General features: G+C 26.0%; 3 protein-coding genes across 4 annotated transcripts; 1 reads left to right on the top strand and 2 right to left on the bottom strand.

Moving 5' to 3' along the window:
* Positions 1-3,941: 3,941 nt before the first annotated feature.
* On the bottom strand, positions 3,942-11,809 carry LOC132923854 (histone acetyltransferase KAT2B). Its single transcript, XM_060987829.1, has 15 exons — positions 10,889-11,809; positions 10,431-10,524; positions 9,535-9,701; positions 9,330-9,464; positions 8,286-8,419; positions 8,005-8,199; positions 7,832-7,929; positions 7,670-7,748; positions 7,308-7,419; positions 6,718-6,923; positions 6,167-6,387; positions 5,948-6,108; positions 5,666-5,890; positions 5,122-5,209; positions 3,942-4,735 (listed from the first exon to the last, which is right to left on the bottom strand). Exons 1-15 carry the CDS (start codon positions 11,072-11,074, stop codon positions 4,542-4,544), a joined length of 2,295 nt encoding a protein of 764 aa, XP_060843812.1. The 5' UTR covers positions 11,075-11,809; the 3' UTR covers positions 3,942-4,541.
* A 1,145-nt stretch (positions 11,810-12,954) lies between these two features.
* Positions 12,955-22,916, bottom strand: LOC132923853 (gephyrin). Of its 2 annotated transcripts, XM_060987827.1 has the most exons (19): positions 22,212-22,916; positions 21,996-22,147; positions 19,797-19,984; positions 19,535-19,727; positions 18,707-18,831; positions 18,422-18,571; positions 18,191-18,352; positions 17,942-18,107; positions 17,761-17,854; positions 17,041-17,222; positions 16,250-16,380; positions 15,989-16,157; positions 15,699-15,883; positions 15,410-15,526; positions 15,215-15,340; positions 15,016-15,147; positions 14,751-14,919; positions 14,586-14,679; positions 12,955-13,343 (listed from the first exon to the last, which is right to left on the bottom strand). In XM_060987827.1, exons 1-19 carry the CDS (start codon positions 22,252-22,254, stop codon positions 13,210-13,212), a joined length of 2,712 nt encoding a protein of 903 aa, XP_060843810.1. In that variant the 5' UTR covers positions 22,255-22,916; the 3' UTR covers positions 12,955-13,209. The 2 variants fall into 2 exon arrangements, with proteins under 2 accessions (XP_060843810.1, XP_060843811.1); XM_060987828.1 differs by lacking the exon at positions 21,996-22,147 and having other exon boundaries at positions 12,956-13,343; positions 22,212-22,915.
* Positions 22,917-23,004: 88 nt separating this feature from the next.
* LOC132923852 (WD repeat-containing protein 3) lies at positions 23,005-27,562 on the top strand. Its single transcript, XM_060987826.1, has 14 exons — positions 23,005-23,335; positions 23,532-23,718; positions 23,807-24,040; positions 24,108-24,305; positions 24,455-24,610; positions 24,692-24,894; positions 25,159-25,300; positions 25,372-25,758; positions 25,824-26,045; positions 26,133-26,399; positions 26,469-26,717; positions 26,780-26,949; positions 27,048-27,273; positions 27,343-27,562. The coding sequence occupies exons 2-14, from the start codon at positions 23,548-23,550 to the stop codon at positions 27,490-27,492; spliced, it is 2,775 nt and encodes a 924-aa protein (XP_060843809.1). The 5' UTR covers positions 23,005-23,335; positions 23,532-23,547; the 3' UTR covers positions 27,493-27,562.
* Positions 27,563-27,968: the final 406 nt, after the last annotated feature.

Here is a 27,968-nt window from a genome sequence, read left to right as displayed (position 1 = left end):
GTTATAATATACCTGGATTATATTTTTATCTAAAAGACAAATTTTAACTTTAATGGTGAAAAAAGTTATTATATAACATTTTGGCTCAGATTATTGTATTGTTTAGTATAGGCCAGTTCACAAATTATTATTATCTATTGCCTTATTTAGAGCTAATAATATAATTAATAAATATGTTCTAAATAAAGCTGATTTGTGTTTAAAATGTTTTTACAAAAAAAAAAACAAAAACAGAATAATAACAAAATTAATGATAATAAGTAAGGACTACTATACTTACTATCTAATTTATAGCAATGTTTTTGTTGGTAACTGATAATTGGTTGAGTCGATCAATTGATAAATTTATAAAAAAAAAAATATATTAAACAATTAACAAAGTATGAAGAATCTAATCTTAATTGTTAGGTATCCTTCCATTAATTTTGAGCCATTTCGACCACTGTGCATAAGTGTTTAATTAAGCATAATATCATATAATATATATATTTACAATAAACAAATGTATACACAGTCAGGATACATGGGATATACGGGTATGTTACTATCTGTTGTAATACATAAGAATTAAATTATGTTAAGAAAACATTTGTATAATATGTGACATTAATTATTAAGTCTTAGTGGACTAAAAATAATTATGTAGTAAAATAGAAAAGTTAAGTTAAAATATGTGAGGGGTAATAGTGGATAAAGGGTAAATATTGTTATACCTGCATGTGTTGTCTCTGGCTTACTAACGTAAATCATAACAAATTTGTGTTCAGCAGAAAACATTTTGTGATATTAGCTTTAATATTAAAGTAAATTTACCTATTATCAAATTTAAAGGTAAGAATATTATCTAGGAAATGTCATATGCTTTTTTTGATATTATAATTTTAAATTGAGTTATGGACATTTTAAAGTTGTAATATTTTACATAGCTATAACTCACTTTAAAATTATAATATCAATAAAGTCATACAATATTTTCTAAATAATATTCTTATCTTTAAATTTAATAATAGGTACATTTATTCTAATATTAAAGCTAACATCACAAAATGTTCTGCTGAACGCAAATTTGCTATGATTTATGTTAGTAAGATAGAGACAACATATGCAGATATAATGTCCTCATATAATGATTGCTTAATGCAATCACTGTAGAATAAAACAGTAATAAAGTATTATGTTTTAATTAGGTGTTAATTAGTATAAGTTTTACTTATTACAGGTATATATATATATTACTTTAATAATTTTTACTAATTATACATTATTGGGAGACTTATTAGTTATTTTTATCATAGTAAAAGGACAAGTATAGTAATGAATTACTGCATATTTAATATTTTAAAATTTAAAATTTACAAATTTTACACATTTTTAAATTAAATACACACACAAAACAAATTTGGTGTTAATATTGGTACACCCTACCACCAACAAAAATATGTTTTATGTAGTTATATCCAATTGTAAGGTAATTTTGGTAGTGTTGATACAATTGGCATAAGAGTGGTAAGTTTCATTATAGTTAACACTGCCCAGGCACAATATAAATTGTCTAAACTAGGAGTTGGCCGTGAACCAATTTTGTGTGGACTATATTTTCATGATGTTTCAATAATATATTTATCTATAATTTAGTTCTATCAAAGTATCAAATTTATAGTTATCAGTATAATATATAAAATATCAATGAAAATAAGGTTGGCAAATGACTAAATGAGTATCATTATACTGTTCTGCTGTGGTACAGTAGGTGTCAAATGGGTCACTGTAATTGATGTGTTAATTTTGAATTAAATTTAAATATATCATTGTACATAAAAAACAATTTTGAGCAGAAACAATCAATTAGCCCATATCACTAAGCAGTAAGCATATTTCATGATATGTTTTTTGATATTACTATTAAATTAATTAATTTTACTAATAGTATTATATTATTATGGTATTAATTTAATTTTGCCAAAAACATTGCATTTATTATATTATTGGTTAACTGATTAGGTGTTAATAACTTATTTTTAAATTTTGAAAAATCAGCCATTATACTACATTCTCTCACCGAGCCCACTTTACCGATCTTAAATTCAATTAAAATCCACAATAATACATGTCAGATTCAAGACCTATGCCTCTGCAAATCATTCAATATAGTAAAAAATTTCAAATATCTAGGTATTGAAATGTGCTCTGATATGAAGTGGATAAATCAAATTGCATCTGTCTGCAATAAGTTAAAAAAATTAATTTATATAATAAAACAACTTCGTGATATTCTACCACCTAAAGACATTAGAATATTTTACTTAGCTCTTGTTGAATTGCAAATCACATACAGTTTAATAGGTTGGGGTGGAGCCTATGATAATGTTCTCTCCCTACTTCAAACTTGTCAAAACACAATTATCAAAGTTGCAATTAAAAAAGACCTTAGATATCTAACCGAAAAAATATTTGAAAAGTTTAATGTATTGAATATTAAAAACCTGTACTATAAAATAAGCATTTTGTATATAAAAAAACATAATATACTGTCCCCTTTGAACCATGGTTTCAATACTAGATACACACTAAATAAATACTCCTAATTTTGGCCTAAAAAAACCGGCTGTTGAGAGGTTTTTGATTTCATAGGAAATTTTCAATTCAATGCCAACTTATTTAGCAAACATACCATTGCCATTGTTTAAGAAATATATCACAAACTGGTTAATGTATGAATGAGACGTTACTAAATATGATTAAAAATATACCACTCTATTCACACACATATTGTCATTCAAAATCTTATTGTTACCTATTGTTTCCATGTCTATATTTATAATATTAATATTATTATCGCCATGAATTATTTTGTACCATTCTACCTTAACCTATTTTATCTGTTTTTGTTTTTGTTTTTACTTTTATTGTATACAATTAGGATATTAATTTCAAACACAAATATTATAGATGTCTGTTATTATAATTTTTATGCAAATGTGTAATGTATAGTGGATAACCCTGGGCCTCCACATGAGTATGTCTTAGTGAGGCCCAGAAATCTTATTTATTTAATAAAAAAAAAAAATGATAAAAAAGGTGATTTAATTTGAATATTGATTCAAAAATTTATAATTCCATTCTATAGCAGTGATTAGGTAATAATCATTGAGATATTTTAAATTGTGCTACGAACTAAGATAACTTAAACCCACAGCACAATTTAAGATATATATTTCAAATCGTGACCCACAGATATAAAGAAAAAACTAATAAATATACAAACTACATCTTTGAATAGATAATAAATTATTATTATTATTATTTATCTATATCTGTGGAATGAGATATGCGCTGTTATTATCACCAATTTTGGCAAGGCGCACAAGACTATTTGAATGGCTAGTGTCCGTGAAGACATTGATCTGGTGTTCGTGGCTATATTTTTAGTATAAAATATAGTTGACGTATGCCAGTGGTCGCGACTTGGTAGAAGCGGACAAAGCCATGCGCTGCTGAGTCGTCACTAAACCCATTTTGTTAAATTTTGAGATACCGTTGCTTTAAATGTCGATTTGGACTTAGGCATGTTGCATCACCAAGTATAATACCTACATTAAGCCGTTTATTTTATATTAATTGAATTACAAATAAAAGTATTAAATACATAAATGAACACACATAGAATTTAAAGGCTTGTGTTTAACAAGTTCATTAATGTTAAGCCATGAAAATAATAATAATAATTCTTTATGAGTATTTGTTAGCTTACAGTATATTTGAACCAAAATTTTGGTTACATTGGCACTACTATTTTAACAAAACATAAGTTTATATAATTTTTAAATATATTAAAAAATGAAATCCAACAAACAGCATGTTTGATTTACTTTTTAAATGAAAATTGAATAAAAAGGACATTATAACTGTTGATGTCTCAAATTTGATCATTGAAAACTAAATTGAAAAGCAAATATAAATGTATTGTATTTTGTGCAATATATCAAATTAACAATTTAGTTTATCAAATATTTACTAACCTATAGTACATTGGTGATCCTACAAAATTTAAATTAGCCAAGTGTTTAGGGATAAACATTGGTTGTTAAACATCAGATGAACAAAATATGTCACAGTGTCCCACACTTAAAAATAATTATTTTGTCATTAATAAATTAGTAGAATGCATAGAATTACAAATGTGGTAAAAAATTATAATTTTAGTGTAACTTAAACATTGGATTATTTCTATACATATTCCTTCTCAAATTACTGATATTAAATATGTCAACTAATTCCTATACAAATTCTTTTAAATAATATACAATAATTGTCATAATTATAAAACTACTATTATATTAATGTAATACAATAAAAACAATACTCTGTTAATTGATTTTATTTTCTAATAGTAAAAATCATAAATTAACATATTAAACCCGAACATCAAAATAAAATTTACCTTTATGTATGATTTATTTTTATAAATAATCTACTAAAAAGGTTTTACAATCGCACATATTTTTTAAATTAAATACAAAAATATATAAATGTAACTAAATTTAGTAATCCCAGAGTCCCATTTCTTTCATTTTTATCTGGAAAAGTCTTTCCAATTCAACTGCACAATTTGCCCAATAAGAATCCTCTGGGTTAAATGTTTTGCAATTGCTAAACATTCGTCTCATGTCAGCAATAAACAACTTTCTAGTAACATAGTAGCCTGAAGCCAATCGCTTACCAATGGTACTCAAATCTGTAAATCAAATATACATTTTAGTTAATGGACGAGAAGAAAATATATTTCCCTCATGGAGCAAATAAAATAATAATGACATATTTTTTCAATAATTGAAATTATATAGTACTGTATAGTATATAGAAATTATAGTATGTTTGCATTAATATATTGACATAGGTATTTATTTTGAATATAAAACCATTTCGATTTTAGTAAATATTTTTTTAAAATAATTTTAAGTTGCTAATAAAGCAATAATTTTTGTATATTCTAAAATACAAACTCTTCTCACCAATGTAGCAATTATTGTTTTAATTTATAGTATTAGTTATACAATAAGTCAATATTTAATTTAATAAATTTTAACAATTATCAGAAAATGTTTTGTAATAAAAACTTACCCATAGGATACTTTATAAGCTCGTAGTAACCAGGAACTTTTTTATCAACTGGATTCAAAAATGGTTCAGACAATGCATTGTTTTTTACCTAAAAAATTGACGTTTTTTAAGCTATAGAAATAATGTTGATATCCATAATAAAAAAAAATATTCATAAAAATATGATTACATAAACTTAAATTATAAAAGAACTTATATTTTGGATTTTTTCTCTGACTACACGTAACTTAGAGAAAACATACATTTTTAAAAAAAATAATTTTAAGTTATATTACAGTAAAAATATTGTAAAAAACAATATTTTTAAGGGTTTGGTATAACAATGTATCTTAATACTGTCTCAAAATAATGCAATAAAATATAAAGTAATTATGTCCTCAAAAATATTATTCTTTATAATTTAAGTAATTGGCAATTTCACTCTTAACGTTATTTAATAACTGTATAAAACAATTTTATGTGAAATATTTTGTCTATGTTGTGCATACGTTTGAGAAAAAACAATAACTGTGCTGATATCTTATTAATAATATTTTATACTTACAAATTGCAAAACTTTTTTTAGGTGTTTAGCTAAGACATCAATATCTGTTGTTTCTTCTGTAACACGACTATTTCTTGTTGCCCGTGTTGAAGGTGTCCAACCAGTATCCATTACACCAGGTATTGATTCAATTGTGACCATGCGTACACCGTCTAAGAAACATGTTAGTCCTGGATAATGTCTTTCTATTTTCATGTGTTTTTCTTCCACCAGACTCTTAACTATCTATAAATGTGTTTTTTTTATTAGTTATTAAGGCAAAAACTATATAAGATCACTTACTTCTTTTTGTATACGTATTACTGATGTTAATTGCGTATAAATAATTTTTGGATTCAGTTCACAATGCATCAATATTGCACCCTGATAATGTTTAATATATTCTTGATGTATTTTCTTTGATATTCTCACATCTTGGCTAAATCCTTGCTTCTTAAAATATTCTATGATAATAATTTGAATAAGTTAAGATAATCTAGTATTATTTATCTCAAACCATACCAATTGCAAGTTTATCGGCATAAGTAAGAAAATTAAGAATGTTATGTTGAATATGATAATCTTTTAAATGATTCATTAGTTGTGTTCCATATCCATTTTCTTGTTGATCAACTTTAACGGCACAGAACACTATTTCTGTGAAACCTTGAGAGACAAATGGACAAAAACATATGCCTCCAATTGGAACACCGTCTTTCAACAAAGCTAATGTCTTGTGTTTCCTAATTTAGAAATATAAATATATTATTAGATTCAAACTAAAAATTTAAATTCTTTTAATATATATCGGAATTGTATTGTTTTCTATAGATCAGTTTAATTTACCCCTAAATTAAAAGGGTGTCATTTTTTCTTTTAAAATTAATTTTAAACACATTATTTGACAATAAAAATAAATAAATAATAATTATTATAACATCATATTGTTTTAATTTTTTTATATTCCGAAAACCAAATTAGCAGTGGTAAACAACTGATTATTAAATTACATATGAATAATAGTAATAATTATCTTAGTCCAATGAAATATTATTAAAAATAAATACACTCACGTATCAAATACTAATCGAGTAATGTATCTAACTGGCATTCTTGGCAATTGAGTTCGAAACAAATTTCTTAATTGCATAAGCCACAACATAGTACTTTTTTCGACCCTCGAATCTAATGAATTACCTATAACCACAAAGCGTATAATTCCATGCTCTTCTTCTGTTCGAGCTTGATGTCCCCGAGGTCCAGTTTCTAATCCAAACTCCTAAATTAATTGTTGGTTAGTTTCAATAATAAAAATTAAAATAATACTTGAAGAAATTTACTGTAATAACACAAATATTAAAAAATAATTATAAACACTAAGAAGATTATTGGTTAGCAAAATTATAGCTTATAAAAAAAAAAATTAAACAGTTCACTATTTATGTTAATATTACAAAAAAAATTAAATAACTTATGTAGATAGTGGATGAATTTTGTTTAGAACTAGATTTAGAATTAAGAAATAAATGATAGATTAAATAAAGTACTAGTTTTTATAGTCTAGTCAATTTAGTTAATGATTAATAACAGTTCTTAATAATAGACTAGAGAAAAATTATTTATTGTAATAGTTATATATATATGTATCTAAAAGTAATTTTACCTTTGAGTAAGTGATAGGCCCACTTTGAACATTTTTTAGAATGTCTATAATTTTGTCTTCTGATAAAGCATCTTCAATAGTATGTTTTTCATTTGGTTTCATTGACATATCTCTAGAAATTTGAAATTTATAACATTAGTTTACTTTTAAAATCAGTAAGTCTAACATGGTTAAATTTAAATTATTAATTATGCAGGTGATGCGAGTGAACCGAAATATAGTAAGTATAGTAACACAAAAATACTTTCTTTAAAAAAAAAATATATATTATAAATTTATAGCAAAAAAAAAAACTGTATTGGTTTATTATTTTATAATTCAATTAAATATATGTTTTTAACTTTTAACAGTTTTACACATACTCATTTGGATGTTTATCTTTTTTTCTACGATCTTTATGTTCTGCTTCCTTAGTTTCGTCTAGTCCGGAGTCCAGAGAATCTAAGATATCAAGATTATTTATTTAAATCAATAGTTGAGACATAATTAAATATACAAGTATAAAAAAAAAGTAACATTCTTACCAGTTAAAATGATTTTTTTTAAATCAGAATCTTTAAAATGCAAATCCCATATAGGTGAATGAACAGCATATACTTCTTCTTCTAATAGATTCATATATCTTAAATTGAAAAATAAATCAATGTGTTGATAAAAGGTATATTAAATTAATTTGTTTGTTAAATTAATTATTTACTTAGGTAAGTAGCTCATGCAAAAGTGTTTTCTATGATTTGACCATTTTGGAGCTGATGCATGACACCAGTCTGTTAAATGCATTCTAAATGCTTTAAGTGTGTATTTAAGTATGTCTTGACCAAATATCAAGCTCATTTTAAAGCTTGGTGCAATTGAATGAAGATATTTGGGAAGTAGACAAAACACTAAGTATCTAAAACACAAAACCAAAATATTAATAAAAATATTTAATTAACATACAGTTTGGTACAAAAGAAATATTTAAACTTATTGAATTGCCTTTGATAATAGAATTCATAGTTTTTCCTATGTTGAAATGTTTTGCAATGCGGTAATTCTTTAGGAGAAATCCATTTCCAAAGATCAAAATGTTTTGTTAAAAATTTACTAATTTTTAAAGCAATTTTGAGTTGCTGAAACATATTTTTTAATAATTTTAAATTTATTTAAATAATAAGTATGTATTTTAACATAAATATGGTACTTTCCTGTTATACGAGACTGCCATGATTTTTGACAACATCACAATCCTGTTATTTAAGACTACTAAAATGGTTTTCGCGACTACCACCCAAGACTACCTCCTTTATCGCGAATACCACATTCAGTTGTACGATATCCACGCACTGCGTTCTAGCGTAGCAATTCACAATTGTTATATTAATATTATATTATTATATATTTATACAGGGTGATACAAAATTTATGTTACAGCCATTTTAACACATCGATATTCAAAATAGAGAACAATTTATGATACAAAAGTTTTTTGATGTAGAAACATCTAAAATGATTATACGACACTAATATTATTACATTTTTTTTTATATATAATTCGTAAATGTAGCCATCATTATTTATTATTTTATTTGTCGATTTACCATTTTTTACCACTATTATTTTTGTATTTATTATAATTATTATTTTATTGTTTTTAGGGACCGTACGCCACATATGTAGCGTATGTTGTGTAATACATTACAAATGATTAGTGGGTATTTAAATCCTTTTTTTATATATATAATTCGAATATAGCCATCCCAATAATACCTACTGATTAAAAAAATATCAAAGAATTAAATATGGAGGTGCACTGTACAAATATAAATTTTAAATAAAACCAAGGTAGTCTGTAATAATAGGAAAATTTGCAAATTTTGGTAGTCTTAGATAACGGGATTCTGGTGTTTCACAAAACAACCGCGGTAGTCTTTTATAACGGAGGTAGTCTTGGGAGGTAGTCACGAAAATAGCTGTAGTCTCGTATAACAGGAAAGTACCATAAATATATATAATTTATAAAGAAAAATAAATTGAACGCACAGAGCTGTCATGGCCAAACTTATACATATTAAAGTTCATTAAAGCTTTAACTATATTTGGATTTTCAAATGGCGGAGTACCAAATAATTTTTCGAGTGTGATACAAGATCCAGGGTACACAAAGTTCCGTAATTCCTAAAACGCAAATAACTAAAATTAATTATTGGTAACTAAAAGTTATAATAAAATTATAAATGATACTTGCATGATAAACTGCACCATAAGTGTCTTCTTGCACATAATTTCTCTCAATATTTGGTTTTTTCAAATCTTTATTTACAGTGACTGATAAATTATCGAGATCAAATACTAATCCTAGTAAGGTATTTAACTGTTCATCCTTGGCACTTTCTAAATGTGATACATGAGAAGCTAAAAAATAATAAATAATAGGTACAACAAATTATTAAAATACACTAATGTTTATAATCATAATTTCAAAAATAGCATACCTATTATTTTATAATAATAATATATTACCTATGTAATAAAACATTAAATTTGTATTTAAGTCACAGTTTAACTAGTATAAACATAAAGGAAAATTTTTGGCTATTAAAATTATTTTTAAATGGTTCATATTTTATACGGTATTCACAATATAATTCAAAATAATAATTAATTTTATTTAATTTAAATGTTAAGAAATAAATATTTTATTATCTATCGTCAATAATTTTAAGCATTAAATTGACACTATAGAGTCACTGACTACCCACTATGATAATTCAATTTTCAATTATTATAACTACACTATAAGTATACAATATATATCATGTTTAATAAAGAATAGTAACCAAATATAATTTTACCATTATTAATATTACACAAAAGTAAAATTACTTTGAGTAGTATTTTATTATTTTGTCTAATTAGTATCGGTTATTCATAAAATGTTAAGGAAGTATCACCACCCTTTTTAGTCGGGAAAATTATGGTTAGGTAAACTAAATATAACTAACATTGTCATTCTTTATTACCTAAACAGTTATAGTGTTTAAATTGAAAATTGTAAGAACTACACTAAAAATAAATATTTTACTCATATACTTTAAATATAGTTCTTTTTAAAAAAAATTATGATTTTATGTTTATACTTACATAGAGGATGACTACAGCCAGATTTTGTGCAAGTTGAAGACATTAAACGATTATCACGTCTACCTCGCCATCCATTACATTGGCAAGTTGAAACCTAAAAATAAAGTTAAATATAATAACAATTACTTACCACTTGAAAAACTTAAACTCATTGACTCGATAGTACAGTTATAAAACTACAATTTTGATTTTTTCTAATTTCTTGATTTATTTAAAATAGATTATTTTGGAAGTAAGAATTATTGGAAATTATAATAAGGCTAAAATAAATTATAAATGTGCAAAAAAAAAAATTATTTACTAATTGGATTGTTTTTCAATGAAAGTAAAGATGACTAAAAATGTGTGTTGTTTATCATAAAGTTTAGCAAATAATAAAATGGGTAAAGCAACTTTAGAAAAAAAAAATTGAGAAAAACCTCAATAGACTTAAGTTGATGCTGGGTAAGATATGTTACCTGACAGGAGGATTTACTGGATAACTTCACAAGTTTCTCATGCCTGGACAATTTGCATTCCGATGCCTTGGCCTCAAGAATTGTTTGTATGATTGGATCATTCTCGACATAGTGGTCGGGCAACAGTATACCAGACGCAGACGATGTCGATGGCAGACATCTCTCGAGTCTTAGTGACTTAGGCATGACGGCCACTTCAGGTCGTGTCAGACAAAAATGTATCGTCGAGGTATCGACCGGTATCTCAGCACGTACGGACAGGATCTGTCATTACCATGTAAAAAGGCTTCAATAACACTGATGTTCCAGTCGCGAATTCAGTCCGATGCAGCTAACCGGCTTAGGCGCCGTTCCAGATGACCAGTGGCAAAGTGTTAACAGTGGAAAGAAGTGAAGTAACCCTTTACGACAATCACACTTTGGTACTAACGCCGGGGAAAAAAAATCGCAGCGGCGGCGGTGGATCCGTTCCCGTTGACCGTTATCTCGGTAACTCGGTGTAAACGATCCAGACAGCCGTATGACCGAACCGACTCCTGTACTACGGTTTTAAGGCGTGACACAAGTGTCGTAAGTGGTGGTGCGGCTCGGCCGTCAGAGTGCGTTGTCGTGGGCCGGCTACCCATCTGATTAATATTCTGTGATAATATAAATTTTAAGTTATAACTTTACACTTAGATATACGATATACCTATATGATCTAATACTTATAATATATATAATTCTATATGTGACTATCACAACAACAGGTCGTCGTGGTGACGCGAATACGTATCCGACAGGCGACGAGCCGACGACAACGATGTGATCCACGGACCACGACTGACGCGCCATGGATCATGGCTAATGGCATCACAGCGGACCACAGATATATCTGTGCAGCGGACTAAGGTTCGAGTGATAAATTGATAATGCGTCGATTGCGTCGGCATCGAAAACTCGAATTCTGCATTCGTGCACGACACTCGTCACTCGTATTCAGTATTGACGTTCCGGCAATCGACACTAATATTCGCATGATTTCAAAATATCGCAATTTTTAATTAACTATTATTAGTTATTACTTAGAAGGTATTTGTTTTTTGATCCTGGAAACTCCGACAAAGTATCAAAGCAGTGATAGTCAATTTTCTTGATAGCCATTTACACATCGCATTGCAATACAATTTTTACCTAGTAGTCCTGATGGGCAAACAAAATTACTTGTTTTGCTATAAATGTTATAATAACTGATAATGACCGTTCCCGTGTCATCTTGTTTTATTAAAAAAACCACATAAAATTGTTTCCTTTATATTTTTCACCTTATGGCTTAGTGTAGGTATCTAAGTGCAAAATTAAATTTACAATATAAAATTACCATGGCCGTTTGTAGAGCTGAAACAAGATCAATGTAGGTAATAAAATTAGTAAGTCACATCATATAATATGAGTGTATATTCATGCTGTAACCTATGGAAATAAGAGTTATGTAACTAAGATATTCTAAAAAATAAAAATAGAAGTAAAGTAACTGTTAAAATGTGAACATTACACAGATTAAACTAAAACACTATTGACAAAATATTTGTTGTCACTACAATAAACCTATTTGATTTTATATCCGTTATAGATTAAATAAATTATTATAAAAATATTTAAAACTCGAAACACATAAATATAAGTAACATTTTGCAAATTAAGACAGGTTTATCTATAAAATTAATTATTATTAGACTATCAATATAATTTCTTTAAAATTTAAAAATTATTTTGAATATTAAGTATGTGGTACATCGTGTATACATACATATTATACAAAAATAAATATTTCAAACTTATAGATATAATATTTCTTATATATTGTTATTATATATGTTTATATTACAAGTGTAGTATTGTATAAAAAATTTTATTTTTATATTTTTAGTGGCAAAACTAATTGGATTATTATAACGTATTAAATAATCATAAAGTTTATTTATTATTTAAAAGACCATCGGTAATAATATTTATACTTTGAATATAGGAAATAGGATATTATTTTTTTTTTAATCTGCATATTTTTCTTGATTAACTAGATTTTATTTCCGGAGAATTTTTACTTACTTACTAAAATATAACTAACAATATTATTTTTCTTGTAAAAATGGTTTAAAATTTTAATCTATAATTATATATATATGTATAAATAAAGCATACTATTTAAGTACATTTTATAGTAATCAATTTTATAACATAATATATGATAGATAAGTAGGTATCTAGATGAAAATTTTAAAAATTTTGCAATAAGATGAAATATACAATTCAAACATTTTGAAATAAAAAAAATCTAATAATTAGTAATAAATAAAATAAGAATCAGAATTTTCAGTAACGATTGCATCTAATTCAGTTTTTTTTCCTTCTTTTAACTCAACATTAAATTCATTTACCGAAGATGGCATATTTACAAGACAACTTTGATGATTCACTGAAATAGAAACAAAAATTGCTAATTAATAATACCATTACTTTATATCAGATACAGTCAAACCTCTATTTAACGAAACTCTCTATATAACAAAATATCTTATGGAACTATACAATTTTCATTTGAGAATGTTTCTATCTAACAAATTAATTTTATGTAACTTTTCTTAAACAAATATAAAAACTATTGTTGTTTAAAAAGTACACACTCATATAGAGTACAGATTGTATGCTATCATACCCTATTTAATTTTATTACTGTAGATTATTGTTATCAATGTTGATATATAAGAGACGATCTATTATAAAACCTACTATAAAAACAAATGCCATCAACTAGTTGTTGCTGGACGTTTTTGTATTTATTTTTTATTTTTATTAATTCATTAATCATTAATATTTATTATACATACATATTATTAAATACATACATGATACATATATCATTGCATACATTTTGTATAGTAAAAATTAGTTTTTTGAGTAAAGAAAATATTATTTATTTTTAATGAAATTTCTATTTAATTATTTCTTTTCAAAAAACCATCAAGTTTGTTAAATAGAGGTTCAACTGTATTACTAAGTTTAAATGACATAACTATTAAACAGCGCTGAGGAGTAACTTATGTTATAATTTACAATTTGTAACTGTAAAAAAATTAATTTCTAAGTAATTTAATTAGATTTTATTGTAAGAAATGTATACATAATTTAAGTTACTTTTTTGTAATGAAATAATTTAAAATCTATATATTTGTCAAAAAAAGTAGGTATAGTTATTTAAAAAATTAAGAAAAATAAATATTGAACAATTATTGTCTCCTATGGCTCTTACAAAGCTTCTATACACATTTTATATATTTTTGTCATTGCTTAGTTCATTGATCACAAAATCTCAGTGATAATTTTGAAAATAAAAATCAAAAGTAACTTTAATTGTAATAAAGTTAGTTTTGTTACTCAAAAGTTATATCTTGACTAAATAATTTAAGAAGAATTTAATTAAAATTTTGAAAGGCACTTTATAATTCAATTTAAAAAAAAGTAACTTTTCCACATTGATAATAAATTATCTAAACTATAAATGATTTGATTAATGATCATTGCTCAAACTATAGAAACTTTATTAAAGGTTTCAAATTATGAGTGACTATTTTTTATTAAGTACCTATACTTATAAAACAATCATAATAATAATATGTTTTATTTTAATAATTCAATAAAAATGTCCACTTAAACTTACTTGTGAAACAAGTAACATTGAAATCTCCATTTTCATAATAAAGTTCAGCTTTTTCAAATTTGTCTGAAGGTAAATAATGTGAGGTCATATTACACTGAAAATAATATAGTAAGATATATTTTATTTCAATGGAATCTGAAATTGGTTATGAATTGTAACAATTACTTTTGTTTTTATTGAAGAAATAATATTTTTTTTGCCAGTAGTAAATCTTAAAAATGGCAATATGAATAAATGTACACAGTTATAGATAGAATCTAAGTCACATATATCAATATGTAAAAATACTACTTTTTTCTCATTGTAATACATTCTACCAAATCCAAGTGAAATCCTATAGGAATAATTTACATTTATATTTAATCTTCAAACATTATTTATACTTTTTATATGTATTATTAATATTTATTAAATGTATTTTTATATTTACTTGCGTGTATTATTTCTAATATGAATATGTGATTCAACAACATTAGAAAATTCATAAAAGCTATCACAAATAATAATAATAACATCATCGTAATCAAATACACTTTCAAAAAGTTCAGAGAATTTAGTTAAACTGTTGGAAGAAAACATTGCATTTTTAATCAAGAACTTTATAAAACAGTTTTAAAATTTTAACTAACTTTTTACATAATGGGTGACTAAATATGTTTCCTTTAAAGTCAGCCAGTTCCAACATATTCTTTAACTTATGAGATATTGCATACGCTGAATTATCATTACATGGAACAATGTGTATTGAAGGACATCTATTCAAAATATCTCAAGTCAAATATACTTATGTACTATGTGCTTAAAATTATTTTATTAAAACTTACTTATACACTTGCACATAATCACAACCTACAGAGCGTAACAAAGCTATTTCAAAAGGACCAAGAACAGTTTTCTGATCTAAAAGACGTTGTCCTACTGATATGTCAGAACCAATGCTTCTAAAAAATAGAAATATATTTATATTTTTTCAATTATTAGTCCAAGAAATATTATAATGTGATGAATTATGATTATTTGATTTGGTTTACAAAGAAAATTAAAATATTAATACATTATAGTATATTTCCAATTCTGAATAGTATACACAAACTTATAATGAGGTAAACTTACCTAATATTTTCAAATAGTTTAGGTTCTTTTAATATAGCAATTGTCAATTCAACTTTTCCATCAGATGATTTAGTTACAACAGCTGTATCTTCAACTTGTACTACACAATTGGCTCCAGGTGGTAAAGGTGCACCAGTACTAATACGTGCACATTCTCCTTCTTTTATTTCTTTTTGACAAGCAGGCTATAAAATGTTATAAATTATAAAAATATAGGATATAGAAACATACAGTATTTAAAAAATTATATCATGCTTACACATTACATTTAAAGTTAAATATATACTTACAACTGTACCAGCCACTGACACTTGTACAACATTAAATATATTAGACCTTTGAGACCAAGAATCCTCATTAATGTACTTAATAGCATACCCATCTTTTATAGAAGCTGGAAATGGTGGTAAATTTTCAGAAGAGTTAACGGGTAAATATAAAACATAACCCATAGCTGAACTGAAAAATATGCCATTATTTATTGTATTGGCCTACAGTATGTTTGGATTACTGATATTTAATAAAATAAATAATAATAATAATAAATTTACTCAGTGGGTATATTTTCAGTTTTAGCAACAAATATATTTTCTGTCATCAAATGCAGTACATTTTTTATACATGAAAATGGACGTGATTGTTCTATTTTTATATTGCCAAAAATGGTTGGTTTTTTGAATATCTATATAAATTATAATAACAAATAAAATGTGTATTATATTATACAATACTGATTAGCATTTTGTAAGAAATATTTTTATTATTATTATTAGCTGTGAGAGATATTAGTAAATTAATTTCATATTAATTTTAGTTAAACAAAATAAACCATATTGTTATTGTTATATTATAAAATATATTATTTTCTATTATTTTATTTAATATATACACCGACCTTGTATTAAATCAAATAAAAATTATTCTGGAAGATATATTTTATAAATTAATTAAGATACTCCAACCCACAATAAAAATAAACTGAGTCCTGATCAAAACATGTCCGAGTTAATGCATTCCCGCTCATTTGATATACTGACAATATTGGTGTCAGTCAACATTGGTCATTATCATCAGTCAACAATTGTGAAACAGTTTATTTCTTTTGAGAGCTGGTAATAGTGCATTAATTTATGTTAAGCAATATAATTTCTGTTACATAGATAAAAGCGTCAGTTATACACTATCCTAAGCGTAGTGCTTATGAATATTAAAAATGTTATGTGCTACTTCTCTTAAAATTAAAAATATTGTTATTATTATTTATTATACTATAGATTTTAGATAACTAATAAAATATAAATAATTTAGTATCACTATTCACCAAAAATAATAAATTCTTTACCTCGATTAATAAGTTCATTTGTTTTAATATGGGTGCAATATACGTATTTTTTATACTTTTAATTAGTGTAACATCCATAATCGTATTTGATTTGATATTTGCTTCGTTTGACAATGAAGGTAAATGAAGTAAACAATTAGATCCTACAAAGCTCAAAAGTCTGCTACTTTGTTGATAGTTGGCTATAATTCAATACACAAAATAAAAAAAAAAAACATAAGAAATGGCTTTATTAAAAATATTATGTACATAATTTAAAGATTTATTCTCAGAGTATGATCAGAAAAAAATATCCTTTTTTGATGACTATAGATTATTCAATATATTTATACTGTATAGTAATGTATTTTATTACATGTTAAATTGGTTAACATCTTTAATCAGCAAGATTTTAAACTTTCAATATATTTGTGATTAAGAAAAAAATTCATATAAATAATGAGTACTAATTGATCTTAAAGACAATATAAAATATAGTTAAATATGATTTTTTTTACATAAGCAATGTAATCTTTATCTACACATTATTGTAAATAAATAATTTTCCAAGATTCTTTAATAAAGCATTTCATAAAATATACAAATAAAATAAAAATATTAACCTAAGGATTGGGGGTATAGTTATGCCTGCTATGAATTTTAATATTGCTTTATAAGTTAAAAATACCTTGAATGCTTTACGCTTTAAATATTTTATTATTTAACAAAATATATAATTACTCAGACATGATACATATAGTTCTCCATTTTCATATTTAAGCAATGCTCTTCGATACTCTGGTCTAATATCCAAATCATTGATAGAATGTGTTAGCTATAAATGCAAGTATTAAATCTATATAAATTATTATAAAACATGACTATGCACTATTAAATTAAATAGTAAATACATATTATTTACCTTTGCTTTTAAAGAATGGATAATTATTTTTTTTCCAGAAACTGATCTCAAATATGGTAATAAGAATAAATGTGTACATACACCAGCAGACACAGGATTACCAGGCAAACAAAATATATATTTTTTTTTGTCTTTAAAAAAAAGGGTTACAAAAGTAGTTGGCATTCTGTAATATAAGTATCACAATTGTTTTTTGAATTTAAATAATTAGTTGTTAATCACAAAAATATGTGTTGATAACAAAATTACCCAGGTTTCATATTAACTCTTCCAAAATGAATTTTACTTTTGAAGTGTTCTTTGAGCACGTGTTTAATTAAATCTTTTTCGCCCATTGATACGCCTCCACTGGTCACTATTATATCAGCATTGTTAAATGCTTCCTCAAAACGTTTGCAAAGATCATCCCAACTTAATAACATAAATTAATTTTATTAACGTAAAAATATAGATGTATTACATATATTTACATTTACATACTTGTCTCTTACAATTCCAAAATTGAATACCTGTCCTTTATAGTGGTCTTGTTCCAGTATTTGTTTTATCATAACAGAATTAGTGTCTCTGATATAACCACTAATGTTTTCAAGTTCATCACCAGTAGAAAAAATCCAAATAGTAGGATACCTTTTAAATTTTACCAAAAATTATTATTATTTTACACTCAACTAATACATGATGATAAATATTTAACATAAAAATCTAACTTCAAAAAAAATTTATCAATTTATTTATACTAAAATATGTCTATATAAAACTTACTTTATTTTATTATTTTCGGTATATTGTAAGACAGCATGTTCTTTTAAAATATTTAAAGCTGACTTCATGGAAATTTTTGGAAATTGTGATTCTCTGTGTCGACACGCTATTTTTGTTACACACTCCTAAACAGGTAAAATAAAAAATTCAAGACAATAAACAATGTTTATATTTACCCATAAAAAAGTATCTAATATTAAATATGCCAGTAAGTTGTCTCTATCGTACAAATGTACTCATTGAAGTTTTTTATATTTAAATTTTACTTTAATATTAGAAATTTAAAATTATGGAATAATCAAATTTTTGATAAAATTGATTTTAAGTTTTTGTGTGTAAGTCAAGAACAAATAATCATACTTGAAATATTCATCATATATTGGATATATAATATATTTTATATTATGTAGACATGAAAAATATTCTATTTTTTTTTTTTTTTTTAATTGTCGATTAAAAATTACTTATGAAGTAGAAGCACTTGAAAATGTCATACAGAGCTCTTCATAAGTTGTTAATTTCTTGATTAAAAAATATCAAAAACTATAGTCACAAAATTTTTTTATAAGAGTTGGAATTTTAACAAAATTCCTCAAAATCTCAAAAATGGACATATTATTTTGGAGTTAGAAATTCATAAAAATTGTAGTTTTATACTTAGATAAAATAAAATAAATTATTAATAATTAGGTAAATTTAAAATTAATATAAAGCACAGATATAGATAATTAGATCTACTGAGCATAAGTTAGTTATGTATCTGATATCCTTTTAGGAAGAAGTACTTATGGAACTAATGTAATAGTAAAAATTAGTAATTGAACGTACTGGAACTTTTGATTCATTATTAGCCGTGAAATCTAATTGTTTATGAAATTGTTTTGAAATTTCTGTTTCATCTTTGATTAATGAAACAGCATGTGGTATAGCACGAGCAACAACATATAAACACTCTTTACTCGCTTTAGTGCTCCCTGGTAAATTAATAATCAAAGTTTTTTCATATATTCCAGACACTGCTCTAAAATTAAAATAAATTTTTAAATTTATTAATAAAATTTTTTTATATTTTACTTATATAATACTATACCTTGAAAGCATTGCCATTGGAGTGAGTTTTAAACTCTCATTCATTATTGCTTGGCTTATACCGGGTGTCAATTTTTGAACAAGTCCAAGAGTTGCTTCAGGAGTTACATCTCTTGAACTAAAACCTGTACCACCTGTACTTAACAAAACATCTACTTTTCTTTCAGAACACCATTCAGACATTTTTGCCTGAGAAAAACACAATGTTTAAAAATATTAATAAAAAATGTATTAAAAGTATAAGTTATGTAATTTAGCAGTATAAATACAAGATAAATATTTTTTTTTATTACATTTAATAATACAAAAATAAAGTATTTAAGTAAAAAATAATATTATAAACAATATATACATATTTAACAAATCAAAATTCAATAAATTTATGGCTGCACAAGCAGTGCCGGATAAACCGCCGATGTAAGCAGTGCATTGCACCAGGGCCCTGACTCTTTGAAATATTAGGGGGGCCCGGGGCCCTGATATTATGTATATTAAACATCAAAGTACCATAAAATAAAATAGATACTTGTTAAAATTTGTTTTGTTTTTTTCAAATGGTGTATATTTTGGTTTTAAACTATTTTTAATTTATTACTATCGGTAGTTGATTATGTGAACTTTACCCAAGATGTTTTAATGAAACTTGGTTTAGATATTAAAAAATGTCGAGGTCAGGGATACGACGGAGCTTCTGTGATAAGTGGAGCACATTCAGGAGTGCAAACAAGGATAAGACATATTGTTTTATCAGCCAAGTATTTCCATTGCTGATTGTTGTAGCAATAATTTAATTCTAGTTATTTCAGATGCAGCAGTGTCACAATAAAATAAAAAATTTATTTGAAACTGTTCAAACTGTGTTCAATTTTTTTGCCAGTAGTGCCCCGAGATGGGCTTTATTAGCTCTAAGTCAAGATTTTGGCGATTAAATAAAAAAAAGAAACTCATCTTGACAAGAACATTTATCTAGTACCTATAGTAGTTTTAAATATAGAAAAAGAACAAACCAAAACTCTAAATATTAAGAAGATAATTGACAATTTTGCCAACGCAAAAGTAAGGAAAAAATATTTTTAAATAAAATAATTTAAAAAAATGTACTTGCTTTATTTAATAAATTTGAAAACATTTCAGTATACATGTGTTATATTTATTATATATATTATGTAAGCTAATTGCTTTGCACAGCATTTCCATAGATATTTATCTAATCAATTTTAATTATGTGAAATAAATAATTTATTAAATATTATATTACATGATTACCCATATATGTTAAAATAAAATATGGTTATAAATTTATAATTTGCAATTTGATTTGTAGTAAAAATATAAAGGTAAAATACTGTACTCAAGATTTGGCACTGTGTACGAGTACAATATATGAATGTTATTGACACAAGTATAAATGTCTAGACTTAAACTTCTCTGTAGTCAGTATGGATCATTATCTTTAACTTAATTAATATTGTTTTGTCTATTGACATCTTAGTGAAGGATAGTGACAAGGTAAGAAAACAAATAATTAATTTTAAAACTCTGAATAATTTGAAGACATATTTTTGATTGTGTAACTCGATTACCTCTTGGACACCGAGTGTTAATAAAGTATTTTTTAATATTTTTAGTTGTCATTTATTATGTACGTTCAAGCAATCAGAGTATACGATAGTTGTCTCTGTCTTACAAATGTACGACATACCAAATTCGTATTCAACAGTTCCAATTGTATGTAGTTAGAAGTAATCTAAATTTCCCTATCGTCAAACTTAAATATAAATATATCATTTGTGTTTTTTAAGGGTTTTATTTACAATATTTTAATTTTTAATTAAGTTTCAAGTATGTAAAATTAAAAATATGAGAATTTTAAGAATTTAAAAATTCTCATAATTCATCTAAAAATTAAAATGTTATAAAAAAAATTCTGGTTAAAATGTTTGATGAAAGAACAATTTACACTATAGGTTATAGGTTACTACACAAATTGTAAATGATGTTATCATAGTATTTTATATTATTAGTTAGGTATTACATACCGTATTGTTAAATGAAATAGTATAAGTTATTTAAAATAGTTTAGTATTTTAGTTTATAAATTAAACTGTAATCACAAAATGTATTGTGGACTACACATTGACAGCCACATTTCCTTTTATAATTTTATTAGTGTAGTCAGAAGAATAATATTAAACAATACCTGAATTTGATCATAATCATCAGTGACACAATCATACTGAACTACCTTAGCCGATTCAATCACATTTGAATCATTGATCAATTTAATTAAATTATGACCACTGGAGTCAATTGAATCAATATTAGATGCTGAAGGTGTTCTAGTGTCACTAACTGAAAATGGGCCCAATAATATGAATTTAGTATAAGTACTAATATATATTTAAATATATCTTACTTGTTAATATTCCCACTTTTATAGTTGGTTTTTCAAAATCCATAATTTTAAATGTAGGTAATTGAATAAAATACAAATAAAACTAAATTTGTATTAAAAATAGGTAGTTTAAGTTAATATTGGTAATAAATAGGTATGTATATAGTTAATAATAAATATTTAACCAATTTTATTTATATAAAATGTATAATATGTTTATTACACAATGATACAATTAAATAAATGTGATACTGTTAATAGTTTTCCATAGTATCTAATAATTTAATGATTTAAATTAACAGAAGAAAAGTCGTAGTAAGTACACGAAATAATTAAGTAGTCTATATTACACTTTATTAGTTACCTATACTAATTAGTAATAACAAACTTCCTATTACGTAATAATGACTTGTCTATGTATTTCACTATTGTTACATGATTGAAAAACATTTAAATTATCATTGTTTAGCGTAATATATTATATAAAACCATAGTTAATTAAATATGAAGTGTATGTAGTAGAGTGCAGTTAGATAGCCGTCAGTCGAAATGTCAAATGTCGAAACACTCGAAACTAGAGTCTTGAGTTTTAATACATAATTGAATATAATTACAGATAATAATTAAAAGTAATTGTTATCGAAATCGATAAATTCTCGAGTAATCGAGTCTCGAAGCCAGTCAAGTGCACAATGCATATTTGGAATAATGAAATATTTGCCGCCACAGCCAACATTCCCACAAGTTAATACTGTTATCATACGCTTGTAGTGATAATAAGGACTATAGTCCCGGCACGATTATTTTGTGAGTCCCGGCTACCGGTGTGATAACCAGTGGACAGTGGTCTGATAAAAATGCGTCGCTACTCGCAAACACGTGACTTGCAACAGTACCTATGAAGGAATTATTCGGTGAGACACGTACCGTCAGCGTAAATATTTAATCGTGATACACCCGTTTAGAACCGTATCGTTGTTTTGATTTTCGTTTTCATACAATACGACATCAAGTTATTAAACAAAAACCGCCGTCCTCTCGATCGTTCCAAATCGTGATTTCCGCGGTGCTGCTGCTGCTATGAACCGTACTTATTTGCTACACCATAAATAAAGAAGAGAACGTTGTGCTGTTCGTCACTTTAGGTAAATAAATCATTGATTATAACTCGGTGATTGACAATGTCCCCAATTAATGCTCGTTGTCGTTTGTAACCCTTCCATACAACACTCGAGTTATTAATCAAAATCTTATCCGTTTTAGTATGTGCAATGAACACAAATAGTGCTTTTCATGTAATTTCAACTGAGACTGATGTGTTTTAATAATAATTTGTTTTAGTTCGAAATCATTTAAAATGGGTATAACCAAGCAATACTTGCGTTATGTTCCGTTGAAAAATTTCAATATTGTTTGCCATCCTGACTGTAACATAGTCTTTGTTATGTTGAATGGTATTTCTGACAGATATGTAGCTGTTGGTGCTTGTGAAAATGTTATAATTTGGGACTTACGTTTAGAAAAATTGGTAATTATATTAAATTATAATTAAACATTTTAGTTCAAATAGTTTTACTAAAAACATAATTTATGTACATTTATTCATTATCAATCAGGTTATGACAATTGAAGATGAAGACATGAAAAATAATACATCGAAAAAGATTTCTGTTGTTCAGTTGGCCACTACTCCAGAAGGTAAACATATTGCTGTAGGTTATTCTGATGGTTTGGTGAATACGTTTGCTTTGGCGACTGGTGAACTAATTGGAACATTCCAAGGCCATCGTTCTGCCATTACTGCACTAACTTATGACACTCATGGTCACATGCTCGCTTCAGGTTCCAAAGTATGTTCTTTAGGTTCATAGCTACAATATATACAAGATTAAAATATATGGTTTATTAATTTTGTAGGATACTGAAGCAGTAATTTGGGATGTCATAGCAGAAAAAGGATTACATAGATTGTCTGGTCATAAAGGTGTGGTTACAGGAGTTCAATTTATTAATAAGCACAATATTGTGGTGACATCATCAAAGGATACTTATATTAAGTTTTGGGATTTAATAACTGGGCATTGTTTCAAGACATTAGCAGGTCATGTAACTGAAGTAAGATTTATTTATGAGTTTAAATATATAACTATGTAGTTATTTTTCTTAAAATGCTCTTTTGTTAAAATATACATTAATTTGAAACGATTTTCTAAATGGGTACTAAACTTTAAAAATTATATTTTTGTTTTTAATATTTTATTTAGGTGTGGACCTTGTCTGTTTTGCGCAATGATGATTTTGTTGTTGCCGGCAGCAATGACGCAGAACTACGTACTTGGAAGATATCAAAAGCAAATGATGAAGAATCAGAGATTAAAATGTCTGAGCTTTTGTCTTCAGATAACTTGTTAGATTTTGCTGTTAGTATTTTTTTCACTAGTATATAATTATACATAATATTAAACATAAAATGGAAATATAATGAATTCTATCATTTTTAGTCTTCAATAAAATGTGAAAAAAGTGGATCTTTAATGAGAGAAGGTCCTGGCCGTGTTGTTTCTTCAGCTACAGATAATACTAATCATGTTCTCTGTGTTCATGGACATGGTAAATTGCTGGAGCTATTTATTTTTAGTGGAGATGGTGAAGCATTAGAACGTTTGCGTAATCGTCAACGAAAATTCAGAAAAAAAGCTTCAAAGTAAGTTAATAAGTCAAGTATCATATTTAATAGTATTTACATTTTGTTATTGAAATATATAAATTGTATTAAGATAATCAATATATTATAACATGTATAATATATATGATATTTTGGGTTGACGAAATTACAAAGACCGATTTTTATTAACATAACATTTATTTATATTTAACACAGGCCATGAAAATTTTAATTTTAGTGTTTTTTTGTATTAACTATTATTGAATTTACTTTATTAAGTTCTAATTTATTTATGTCTAATAGGCGCGGTGAGAATGATGAAGATATAGCATTTTTAAATGAAAAAAATCCTGCATTACAAGATGTTGTTCGACGTTTACCTCCTATTTTAACTGATTACAAAATTAAATCTGTTGATTTAGTAGTAAATCAAACCCATGTCAAAGTAAAATTAAATCAATTTAAATGTTGAGTTTCATAGTCAAATATTTAATATAATTTCTATTGTATTAACAGGTTGTTGTGAGTATGGCAGATAACACTTTAGCTTTTTATTCTGTGTCATTAGCAGTTGGTAAAGAAGTAAAATTAATTCGAAAGATTTCTTTACACGGCCATAGATCCAATGTAAGAGTTTTAGCATTTAGTTCAGACAATTTAGCTATATTCACTGGAGGCTCAGAGTCTGTAAAAATGTGGAACAAAAAAACTCTTAATTGCATTCGAACTGTAGAGACATCTAGCGCTGTTCAGTGTTTATGTGTGCTTCCTGGCGATAGGCACATTTTAGCTGGTCTTGAAGACGGTAAATTGTTGGTAATTGACATAGCTGCAGGAGATATTATTGAAAGCATTTCTGCTCATCTAAAAGATTTGAAGTCAATTTATATGTTACCAGATGAGGTAAAAATAAAGTTAATTTTCATTTTTTATTATTCTGATACAATATTTTTTGATAACCATTATAGTTGGGTTGTGTTACGGGTGGTGGTGACAGTACAGTTAAACTATGGCAATTGGAATTAGTAACTTTGCCAAATTCTGATCGAAAAGTTTTATCATTATTACACTTGAAGACATTAGAGCTAGATGAAAATGTACAGTGCTCAAGAGTAAGCCCAGATAACAAATTATTAGCAGTTGCTCTTTTGGATAATACTGTCAAAATATTTTTTATGGATACATTTAAGGTGAGTGTTACTATTTTACTCTTTGAATATGTAATAATAAAAATTTTTATAGCTTTATATAATGAAAGTAACATTTTTTTTTTATAGCACTTTATTGATCTTTATGGACACACACTACCAGTTAATGATTTGGACATAAGTTATGATTCATCAATTATTATAACAGCAAGTGCTGATAAGACAATCAGAATTTGGGGCTTGGATTATGGTGACTGTCATAGGCGTTTAACTACAGAGTCTACATTGACCAGTATTAAATTTATTCCCAAGACCCATCAATTTTTCACTACCGATAAGAATGGAAACATTAAGCATTGGGATGCTGATGTCTTTGAAAGAGTCTTGACACTTCAAGTAAATAAAAAGGAACTAATTGTAATTTGTCTTTTGTTTTTACTATGTCATACATTTTATTTGATTTAGGGTCACAGAGGGGAATGCCAAAATATGTCTGTGAGTGGAAATGGTTATTATATTGCGAGTTGTGGCCAAGACAATGTCATACGCCTGTATGAGAAAACCGAAGAGCCTCTTGTATTAGAAGACGAACGGGAAGAAGAAAGAACTCAAGAGGATGAAAAAGAATTAGCCACAGGCGAAGAAACAAATGTGTACGGAGGACCATCTGTTCTTGCATTGCCGACAAAAAAGACCATTTCATCTGAAAAAGCTGTAATAAAATGTCAATCCATTGGAATGTATTATTCTTAATTAATAAAAAAAAATTTTTTCAGGCTGAACTATTATTGGAGTGTCTAAATGTAATCAAGGAGTACAAAGATACCATATTAGAAAATGAAAATAAAGGTATAGAGAAACCGCCATTACCTATAATAATGACTGCTTTTAATGTTAAAAGCACTGACGATTATTTATTAGAAATTATTAAAAGAATACGCTCAAGGCAAGTTTAATTTACTAGAATAATCTTAATTTTTTTTTTTTTCAATAATCATAATTTGTATACAAGGTTATTATAAATTAAACTAATTTAATTTATAGTGAGTTGGAAGAGGTTTTATTACTCATGCCTTTTTCAAGTGTATGTTATTTTATGGAAGCGTTAATACCATTGTTAAATCATATGCACCATGGAATTGAGCCAGTTGTCCGGTCACTCATATTCTTAGTACAAACATTGCACAAACCAATAACATCTGTCAAAGATATGATGCCTATTCTAAGGCAATTAAATGTACTCGCTACAAAGAAAACAAATGAATTTAGAGTATGTATTGATTAATAATTACTTGATTGTATTAAAATCAATTTGAATAATTACTTAATTTTGAATTAGGATTTGGTGGGAGAAAATTTACACTCGTTGATGTTTATAAACAATAGCCAAGAAGAAGAAGAATTGGTATTCAACATTACACAAAACGTTCAAAAGAAAAGAAAACGACAAAAGCAAAAGCTGTTAAAAACTGTTATTGTTAATATTTAATATGTATTTTTTATGTAAATTATTCAATCTGATTTGTAATCTATATTTGAATAAAGACACTTTTGAATAATTTATTGTTAAATAGATACAATTTATGCATTATGATCTCATTGTATTCAATTTGACTACTTGATAAAGTAAAATGGTTTATTGGAATTCTCTTCTTTGATATTAGAAAAATAAATTTAATTTGTATACATGATACATACTTCCTATTGTACTGATTAAAATTGATCTTTGATTACGAGGACGTCATACCCACATGTGTTGTTTCTATCTTACGAATGTAAAACAACAAACTTGCGTTCATCAGAATCAATTTTATGCTGTTAGCATTAATATAAGTGGACGCCATTTACTTCTCTGTCTTACTTACGAACATCATAACAAATTTTCGTTCAGTAGAATACATTTTGTGATGTTAACTTTAATATTAGAGTAAATTTACCTATTATCAAATTTAAAGGTAAGAATAT

Source organism: Rhopalosiphum padi, chromosome 3 (genome assembly GCF_020882245.1).
Source record: "Rhopalosiphum padi isolate XX-2018 chromosome 3, ASM2088224v1, whole genome shotgun sequence".
Classification (NCBI taxonomy): domain Eukaryota; kingdom Metazoa; phylum Arthropoda; class Insecta; order Hemiptera; family Aphididae; genus Rhopalosiphum; species Rhopalosiphum padi.
Note: the sequence above shows the minus strand (reverse complement) of the source record. Positions and strands in the feature narration are given on the sequence as shown.